Genomic DNA, 10,435 nt, shown 5'->3' on the forward strand with positions numbered 1-10,435 from the left:
TAAATAAGTACCTTGGCAAAGAAAGCATTTGGCTAATAGAAATCTCCGATGGCCAGGTGTCCCGCTGCTAAAGAGTACTTCAAGGAGAACTCGCACCACTGGAGCTGGGCTGTGCAGTGGCTGCAGAAGAAGGTAATGCATGGTGAACATTCTGGTTATGACGTAGGAATAGTAGGAGCACGTCTTGTCAGGGAAGACCTCTCAAACGTAATTTGAAACAGGCCTCAAAGTATTTTCAGTCTTCAAACATTTTTAGTACAGTTGATACCTATTTTTATGCATTAAATTTGCATCTTAATACATGCATCTTAACTTTATAGGTGAGAAAGTGGGGAAGATTGTGTAAGAAGTGGAATTTTATGAGCTCTTGAGAGTGGAAGTGAAATTTTCCAGGAAAGCCTCTGCTGATGTGATAAAAGGGCTGGGTAGACATATATACTACTTTAGATGCTTTTATATTCTGCTATCTAAGGGTAGAAATCATGGACTCATGTGGGCTTGTTACCTCTGATGGCATTTCTGACCTTCTGTCTCAGATGTCAGAACATTATTGGACACCGCAAAGCAATGTCTCTAATGAAACGTCAACTGGAAAGACTTTTCAGCGGACGATTTCAGCTCAGGTGAGGGTTTTGTGTGGCTTGAAATCCCTTAGGTAGGATTTTTAGTATGTTTCTCAGAAACGGCAGCCTCAGAGAATAGAGGTCAATAGGTTGAAAATGAGAAGGGGCAAAAGAAATGATTGAATTTTTATGAAAAGACAGCACATTGATGTACAGTACACAAATTATAGAAGAAAAGCCATATGGGTGGGTCAGTCCAGCCCCCACATGGCCCAGAAGTTGAGGGGAGCTCTGGGGGCTGCCATGAAGGCACCACCCTCGAGGCTCCTGGTGCCTCCAAAGGTCAAATGAAGGGTAGTCTTCCTTGGCGATGTCGCTGCCACTACCCACTCCCTGACTTTTCCTTCTGTTTGATTCCCTGAAGGACACACTAGCATATGCCACCGCTTTGCTGAATGAGAAAGAACAGTCAGGGAGCAGCAACGGGTCGGAGAGCAGCCCCGCGAACGAGAACGGAGACAGGCACCTGCAGCAGGTATAACTGGGCGTCCCCGTGTGGAAGGGCAGCGCCTGCTCTGGAGTTTCCAAAGCCAATTTCATAATCAGGAGAAAAGGAGACCCAGCTCCATCCTCAGTGCTCTCTGCACAGGACCCACTCCCAGTGCCCACAGGGAGGAACAGTGCTACCATGTGGAAGGCACGCCAGGCTTTGACCTCAGTGTGTGGCTGGCCGTTCTAACGAGGCCAAGACAGAGCCAGGCCACAGCGGATTCGTTCCAGCCTGTCAGCCTCACTGCGGGGCTGTGACGATCCCCTCCAGCTTTTGCTTTCACCAGCCTCCAGGAAGCATGGACCCTTGAGAGGAGGGGACTCATGCCATTGAAATCTACCTACTTATTGGGGAGTCAAAGAACAATTTTAAGCTTACTTGAAAAACCAACAATATTCCTAGCACTAATTACTGTAGTAAAAAAGGAATGAAATGTTTATTGAACATCTGTGTGCAGAATAATGAAGCAGGTGTGAATGTGATGCCATGTCTGTGTCTGCCCTCCACTCTGACCTTCCAGAAGGGCAGTCCCCTTGTAGCTCCATATCAGGGCTTGGCAGAGGCCTCACTAAATGAATCCTGTGCATGTTGTAGTGTCTTTTTTCTTTTTAAGCTTTTGGATCCTCAGTGACAACCTTGTGAGGTCACTATTAACCTGATTTTACAGAAGGGAAACTGAGGCTCGCCTGCTTTATTTGCAGAGAAAAGAAAAGCTATCAGACAGGAGCTCCTGCAGCTGCCGCTCCTAGACTCACAGCCCCTGCGAGCCCCTGTCCTCATCTGTCACAGGGAGGGCTCCTCACCCTGCCGTTTTGCCAGAAACCCTATATTCTGTCTTTTTTTCTCTGTCTTTGGTATCTTAAACTTCTTCCTTTCTACAGATCCCTCCCAGTGGTGTTTCGATACACTTGTCTCCCATCCTTTTTAAAAAATTCTCTCCTTCCCTTTTATCCCTGCCTTTTTCCTCTTCTCTGTAGCCTCACTTTTCAAAAAATTGTCAAAATTTAACTACCTTTAATTTCTAATCTCTCACTCATTCTTCAGCCCCTTCCTGGTTGACTCCCTCCCTGCCTCCCCTCCAGCTCAGGAGCTGGGATGACAAGTAGCCCCATTTCCAGTCCCCATCTGAGCTGACCACTCACAGTACCTGATGCCACTGACCAGGTCTTCCTTTTTAAACCACTCTCCTGGGCTTCCATGGCACCGCGATCTGAGTTCTCCGCCAACTTTTTGGGTGTTTCTTTCTCAGCCTCCTCCATGTCAGCCTCTTCTGGGCCACCAGGAAATATCCCTCAGTTCTGTCCTTTTGCCCCTGCCCACAGCCCTGGCCTTGGTTCTTCTGAGTGCCAAGTACAAACATCCACCCCCGCCCACCCTGCACCACAGCCGGTCCTTCTCAGCCTCCTTACTCACAGATAGCCCCTGCGTACCGGGTGTCGTTCATGCTGCAGGCATTGTCACCACCCTGTCAGTGACCTTTGAAAGACCTCTCATCCATCTGTTCTGTCGTGTAAGCACCTTAGACTCCTGGGTCTCTGTAAAAATCTGCCTGCCGCCACTCTTGATTCTCTCCTTCCTTCATGAAACCTTTCAGTAGCCTTCCACTGCTACTGTGGTGGAGGCCGGATCCTCAACAGTCCTCCTTGATTTGGCCCCTGCTTTCCTCTCCCTCTCAATTTCTGAGTTCTAAAATACAGTGGCCTTTCTATTCATCAAATGTACTTCTTCCTTCCACCCCTGCTCATCCCTTTCTGACTCCCCCTCAGCTTACACTCCCCTTTGCAGGGAGACTCCCTGCTTTTCTCACCCCCACCCCGCCCCAGCTAGATCAGTCTCAAGACGCATACATGGTTACCATTCAGAACCCTTAGTGTACAGGGTGGGCAACAGTAGGTTTACAGTTCCTATGGAATATAATAATCCTATCCTATATAATAAAACCCTAATATGCAAATTGACTGAACGGTGGAATGACTGGTCACTATGAACTGACCACCAGGGGCAGACACTCAACATACGAGCTGCACCCTGGTGGTCAGTGCGCTCCCACAGGGGGAGCGCAGCTCAGCCAGAAGCCGGGCTCACGGCTGGCAAGTGCAGCGGCGGTGGTGGGAGCATTCGCGGCAGCACTAAGGAGCAGCGAGCTGAGTGGTAGCGAGCAGCAAGCAGGCGGGTGGTAAGGAGCAAGGGGTCCTGGACTGCCAGAGGGCACAGGCCGGGCTGAGGGCCCCTTCCCCCCACCCCCAGTGCACGAATTTCGTGCACCAGGCCTCTAGTAAATAACACAAGAGTAAACTGTTGCATATTCACAACTGTAAACCTGCTTTTGCCCCACCCTTTATAAACCAAAGGCCCAGGGTCGGTGAGGGGCAGAATTCAGGCCTGGGCGTGACCGAGAGCCATCTTTGGCCGTTAGGCACAGTTTCTGGCACATGGATGTTGGGCTCTAGTGCCTCTCCCTGGTTCAGCCCACGGCTCCGCAGAGTCTGACGGGAGCTGCCTGCGCTGTTGCGGCAGCATTGTGCCTGGGCCAGGCACTGGCTTGTCTCAGTGACCACATGAGAACACAGAGATTAAAGCTTTGCATAACCTGTCAAATATGAGGTGTTACAGTTTTATTACCCTTTGGTAAACATTATGGTGTTAAATGAGGATGTGTTTAAACTACAGAACACAGTTGGCATAAAATAACCTTTTTCTCTAACTTCTCTATGTGTGAATTTCCTGTTCTTTCTCAAAGGGTTCAGAATCGCCTATGATGATTGGTGAGTTAAGAAGTGACCTTGACGACGTGGATCCCTAGAGGAACGTGTCCAGCACACGATGGGGAGTCACATCGCAGTTCCTGGATGCTCAGCACCTGTTTGAAACCAGAATGTCACCTGGAACCCTTTAGAAGAACCTGGAGATGGGCGGGGAGAGCCTGCCACGGCCTGAGGAGCTTGTGTAAGGAAGCACTGTGGCCAGGAGTGGGGCTCTTTTGCAGTGGGAGAGCGCCGGCCTGTGGATCAGCTGCCCCGAGGCAGATCCACATTGGGTTAACATTTCTGTGGTGATTTTACAAAATAAACCCAGTGGCAGACTTTTGTTACATGAACATACAACAGTGAGTGAGGGTAAAGCTGCGGCTTTCTCTACGATGCTATAGAAGAAATTTTTTTGGCTTTTATTTTTATTTTTTTTTTTAAGCAATCTGCCTTTAGATATGTGGAGGCAAATTTTTAATCTTGTAGTAACATTGATTAGGGATATCAAATTTAAGGTTATGTAAAGATATGTGATAAAATTCCTTGCATTGTAAAATAGTAAAGAGTTCAGTTTACACAGACCTTTGTATTTAATATGTCTCCCTATTTGTACAGAATTGCAGATGGGTTTGGATGAGAGCCCGGGGCATAAACTTGGATCTTGATGAAATGTTACCAGAATTGAAAATTGGGGGGTTATTAAGCTATTCAAGGTCTTTTTCCTGATATAATTGAAGTGATGTTCCCCAGGGCGCATTCTTGACATCAGTCACTAAAGAAATCGTAAGTTATTCCCAAAATAAAATTTAAAAACAGCAAAATAAGAAGCACTTTAAGGTATAATTTTATTGAGTTTAACTTCATGAAATCATCTTTTTAATGCTTGGAGACATATTGAATAAACTAGTCTTAAATCATGTGATCTGCAATCATTTATTTCCTTTTGATTAAAACAGTTGCTGAAACCCTTGGTACTGGTTGTATATGAAGTTAAATATTTGAATTGAGGAATCATTGTGAGTTTCTAATCATTTTAATGCAGACAAGGAATTTGAGACTTTGTTTCTCTTCAACTTGAGTGATTAACACTGAAAAGATAGGAGCAGGTTTTATTTTCCCAGAAATAATTAGGAAGCAATTGAACAAGCATCATTTAGTTGGAATTACCAAGTGTAACACCATTCGCTCGTTTCAGGTCAGGTGCCAGCTCCCCTTTGTCCCAGGGTGGGGTTGCATATTTAACATTCTGTGTATTTTGTACATTTTGTATTTTTGAGTTGCTACACAGATTTTCCAACCCTGTTTTGCCTTTAGTTACATGTTCTACCTTGTTTTCAACTCATCATGCGCAGAACTAGGGGAGCCTTAGGAAGTGCCAGGTTGCCTCTGTTAGATTTGCCAAGTTCAAGAGGTGTGTCCAGCCCCAAGTGCCTTTTGGTGGCTTCTGCATCATATGACACGTGGCAGGACAGTCAGCTCTTCACTCTGTGCACTGTCAGCCCCAGTCACAGCACTACGGCCGGGGGAGGTACTGTGCAGCCAGGCCAGTGTGTGACCCTGTACCTGCCTAAGGCTGCTGGCGGCTTTTGTCAGACACCCGGTAGAGGGAGGAGCCGGCTTCTAAGAGCAGAACTGTGCCCTCAGAAAAATGGTCAGAGGTAGTTTTATATGGTTCTGATGTTCTTGCAATTTTGAATGTGGTGTTTTAAAACTGATTTTGAGTACATGACTATTCCATACCTACTGTCTTCCTTACCCTGCCCTCCTGCTTCTCCACCGCCATCCTCACAGAAAGACTGTGGGACATGACATTGAAATGCCGGTGGTGAGATGTGTGGGGACATCATCGCCGGCAGCTGCACTCAGGAGCCCAAATTCAGGAGTGAAATCGCCACTTCTAGTCCCTTATTTCCTATGGAAACAACGCCTTCCGCACCCCAGCACCCGCTGTCCTTGCTGTAAAGCTTCGTCAGGACCGCATCAAGATCATGTCACGCACTCTGTTAATTTTGCTCTTGTTGTTGCTGCAGTGACTGCCCCTCCACGTAGCCAGCAACCACTGATTGCCAACAGCTGCAGCCTGCAAACCTGCTGATGACTTTTTTAATATACCACAAAGCGACGATTGTGACCGGCTACCTGGGAAGAGTTGTCGTTTTTATTGCCAACTTTTCTGGATGAAGACGTTTTTATAAATCTTTCAAAAAGTAGGAATTGCACAACTAACTCAATGCTGTGTGTCCTCAAGAAGCTCCCCTGGCGAGGCCCACTGTCGATGCCGCGTCTGCGCACCAGAGGCATTCTGGGAGGAAAACAGATGAGCATCCCAGCGGGATGCCCGTGGCTTTCCTCAAGGTCCCTGGCAGCAAGGACAGTGGTAGGACCTGGAGGCCATGTTCTGGCAATTGCCCTGTCTTGCCCCCGTCACACCCCCCCCCCTGCCCCCACTAACATTGAGGTGTGTGCAGTTACCTTCTGAGCTTGGAACCAGCAGACTGGAATTGTCCTCTGCTACCTCTTGTGTACAGGATCTTGTTTATACATTTCAAAAGGAAGTAGATGAACAGGGAAGAATCTTACTTGTAAGTGTGGTTCATGAGTGGCAGAGTTCTTAGCTTCTAAGGGTATAAAATAAATTTTTCAAAAACAGAGCTGGAGTCTCACTGGCCTCTTTCTGTGCATGTCAGAGAACAACACGGGGAGGGTAGGGGCCTGGTGTGAAACTGCTGTGATTCCTTCCGTACTTCCTACTGGTGGTGTGAGTAGGTCCACTCTTGAATCATGAGGGAGAGAAGGAATCCTGGGGGAGCCCAAGCTTTTCTAAGCCTTTGCCTCTCTCCTCTGGCCAGCCTGGCCACTTTAGGGTTCTGCAAAGCTTGGTGAAGCATGCTGACCTTGGGCTGAGGCTGACAGACGTCGCCCCGTAGCTTTCAGGTCTCAAGTGGTCCCAGCAGTAATGTCCTTGGTCAAGCGGGTTTCCTGCTGGACCCCACAGTCTGTCTCACTCCTAAAGCCCCGTGTTTGCACACGTTCCCCTCTCCTGGGTGTTGGCTGCTCCAGATCTTCCTCTTCTGTGGCCACGCCCATTGCTTCCCGCTCCCTGAACACACCTACATCTGCAAGAACCAGCCGTTCCTTCTGTGCTCGCGAGCTGTCGGGGTATAACTCCCCAGTCAACTGGTTCTGTGCCATCTGCTGCGGGAGGGTGGGGGCAGAGGGGGACTCTTTACACCACAGAAGGGGCTACCAACACGGAGATAAAGTTCTTTGATAAAGTTCTTTTCTGGCACCCAGGCCATTGGCATCTGGCAGGTCTCAAATACTTTCCATGATGTGAATTGTCAGAAACCAGTTTGGGGGGATTTTTCCTTTGCAGGCAGATTCCCTTATCATTTATGACAGGGGCTCTTTAGAGGTAGGCCTTGTTCAAGTCCGCGTACACTCACCCACCTGCGGAGAGGGGAGGCACGGAAGGTCCCACATTGAATGGGATGATTCTCCTTTGACAGCTGGAAAGTCCTGAGACTGTTCTTAATTTCTAATCATAAAAAGCGATAATGGACATAGTATACAACTCGTTACACAAGCATCGGGCACTCATACAACTAACTTACCCCATGCACACTGACTGCCAGGGGCTGGGGGGTGGAGAATGAGAAGGACACAGGGAACTCCGGGCTCGGGGGTGCATACGGATGACAGGGCATCTAGTATGCTGTCGGGCACGTTGCCAAGCATAACATCCTGGGAGCAGCTGCTGGGGGACTCGGGGAAGCTGTGGGAAGACACTGGTTTTACCGTAGGACAGGCATAAAACTCAAAACTCGAGTACTCATCAAGTGCTTGATTCACTCAACCATTTCACAAACTTTGATGACATGCCCAGTGTTGTTAGCAAGGCCTCATCCTTAACAGGCAAATTCAGGCAAGCGTCATGACAAAGTTGCTTTCATTTTTTAAAAGTCACCATACCATGCTACAAAACCCAGAATAAATACCTTCAGGTTACCAAAGCCAAACAGGCCTAGAAAAGCCGCTCGCAGAGAAGGCAACAGAGCTGGTGACAACACAGACCAAGAAAATAAACGCATGCTGGTTTGTTGCTTGGTGGGCATGGGAGCTCCAGGAGGGAGAGTTGCCCTCCGCGTCCAGCCCTCAGAGGGCTCTCCACAGAGTCCCTGTGGATCTGGCCAGTGCCGGTCGCCCAGTGCCCTGCCCTCGCTCAGTGCTACCTCAGGTCTGTGTTCCCCCTTCCCAGCCTCAATGCCATCCATAAAGCCGGGGTGCCCAGCCTGGTGCAGTAAAAAGGCTTTACAGCCAAATCTGAGTTTATATCCTGGCACCACTTCATTCCTGGCCATGGGAGCTTGGGGGTCACTCTAGTTCCCAATTTCTTCTAACCTAAAGTGGGGGTGACAATACTGTGCAGGGTAGGTGAGAGGAGTGGATGAAAGGGTGTGGGGACCACATGATCCTCCACTGCAAACTCAAACTGAAAGCCCTGGGGTGATGTCTCCCTAGAGGCAGATGCTGGCGGACAGCAAAGCCTGGACCAGAGCAGGTGAGGGCCTCTGGGAGAAACATATGGCCTGTGATCACCTGGGAAACACCTCCAGCCCCTGGAGCATCTCACATGCTTCTGCTGGGGCTCAAGGTGTAGTTGGGAGAGCTAGGAATTTTATCAACAAAAGCTGTGTTCTAGGAGGCAAGTCCTCAGGGCAGGACCGGGGCCCTTGGAGATCACCGCACTGATGGCGATCTCTAGAAAAAGGAAGGACTTGAACCGAGGTCTCTTGGCAGCTGGCATGGGCTTGTTCTTGTGGCTTCAATATTCTCATCTCAACAGGCAGATCAGCCCTGCCTTTGTCCAGGCTGCCCTGAAACCCAGTGACAGCGCGGGCAGAGAAGCACTTTGGAAATGTTGAAATGCTGGGGAAGCATCACCCCATCCGTGCCTACCACTCACCCTGCACCCCCAGAGGTGTGGGAAACATCCTCCGTTGATCAGGGAGACCAGAGGGGCTTCTCCAAAGTGGGCAGGAGGTGAGGGGCCATCTCCACCTTTCATGCTCATTCCTCCTGACTGACAGATACTTCCTGCCCTCAAGTGCCTCCTTGCCTGCCCTTGGGAGCATCACTCCCTCTTCTGTGCAAGCCTAACCAGGGGCTCAGTCAAAGAGCAGCTGACAGGAAGCTGAGCACAGCTGGTCCGCATTAGTGGTGGGATGCATCCCCGCAGGGAGGCCGTGATGGGGGAGGGGAAACCAGCCCCTGCAGCCCTGCGGCACTCAGCCTCCCATGCAGCCCAGGTTTGGGGAGAGGTTGATCCAGGCTGATATCAAGTTCTCCCACACAGGGAGCCCCACCTCAAGTGCCAGAGCTACAGCTGCTGGGCCCGGGCTGAGGAGGGCTGAGGGACAGGGGAGGAGGAACCATTTCAAAGCTCAGCCAAGACCTGGGACCACAGCATCCGGGCCCTGACCCCTTCCCGTGCACATGACCTGGGCCAGCTAGTGGATCCTGGGGTAGAGAAGGGGGAAGCGGGGCTGTAGCTTTCTGCGTGAGTGCATTTCCTGCCAAATACAGCAAGGGCTGCATCGGAAGTGACATATAAATGGCACCTGCAAATCTCACTGTCAGGCAATGTGTCTGTCTCCCCCATGGGACTGGGAACTCTGTCCAGTCAGGGATCCTGCTGGGGTCCCCAACACCAGGCCAGAGCCTGACGTGTGTACCTAATGACTGATCTAATTCATTGCCAAGTGCTGTTTTAGATGCTGGGTGACAGCCGTGAATTAGACACAATCCCTGCCCCGTGCCGCCCTCCAGCTCACAATGACTCTCACATGCAGTGCCTGAGATGGTGGCCAGCGCTGGGGAGAAGAGCAAAAGGGGGAGGAGATTGAATGTGGACATGGAGGAGGGAGGAAGAGCACCCCAGACAAGGAAACAGCAGATGCACATGCCCAGAGACGGAGTGGGGAGGGGGGAAGCAGCATGGAGGGGACAGGGGCTGGCCTGGGCTGCAGGGCTGGGACTCAGATCCAATAGGAACGTGTAGACCAGTGGTCGGCAAACCGCGGCTCGTGAGCCACATGCGGCTGGCGAGCCGTGGTTTGCCGCTCTGTTGACTGAGTTTGCCGATCACTGGACTAGACTAAATGTTACCGTGTAGTTGGAAGCTGTGAGGATTAGGCAGTTGTGACATATTGTGTGCAAAGAGGTAAAGGGTAGTACATGACAGTGGTCGGCAAACTCATTAGTCAACAGAGCGGCAAACCGTGGCTCGCAAGCGCCGCGGTTTGCCGACCACTGGTGTAGACCATGCTGGGGACCCTGGCTTCCTTCTTGGCAGGTTTTTGATCAGAAGAGTGAAATGCTCTGCCTGCTATTTAGAATAGAAGGCAGGATCAGACAAACCAGCCCGAGACTGTGAGCCAGGTATGGCCCAGGGAGGCCAGGGCAGTGAGAGGGGTTGGATTCTGGACGAACTTTGAAAGTAGAGCCTGTTGCATTTCCTGACAATTGAGATGTGGGACATGAGAGGAAGAGAGGGGTGGAGGTTCCAAGTTTTG

At 50.1% G+C, this 10,435-nt stretch overlaps 1 protein-coding gene across 2 annotated transcripts in view; it reads left to right on the forward strand.

The window, feature by feature from the left end:
• Positions 1-6,511, forward strand: part of USP24 (ubiquitin specific peptidase 24) — a 129,079-nt gene extending 122,568 nt beyond the window's left edge. For both annotated transcript variants that reach the window (XM_080654491.1, XM_080654490.1), the window contains exons 65-68: positions 57-132; positions 537-623; positions 988-1,098; positions 3,854-6,511. In XM_080654491.1, the coding sequence (XP_080510617.1) occupies positions 57-132; positions 537-623; positions 988-1,098; positions 3,854-3,916 (337 nt within the window). In that variant the 3' untranslated portion in view covers positions 3,917-6,511. The remainder of the gene's footprint in view (positions 1-56; positions 133-536; positions 624-987; positions 1,099-3,853) is intronic.
• The last annotated feature ends 3,924 nt before the right edge of the window (positions 6,512-10,435 follow it).

The sequence above is a fragment of the Plecotus auritus genome (genome assembly GCF_963455305.1).
Source record: "Plecotus auritus genome assembly, chromosome: 2".
NCBI classification, from domain to species: Eukaryota; Metazoa; Chordata; class Mammalia; order Chiroptera; family Vespertilionidae; genus Plecotus; species Plecotus auritus.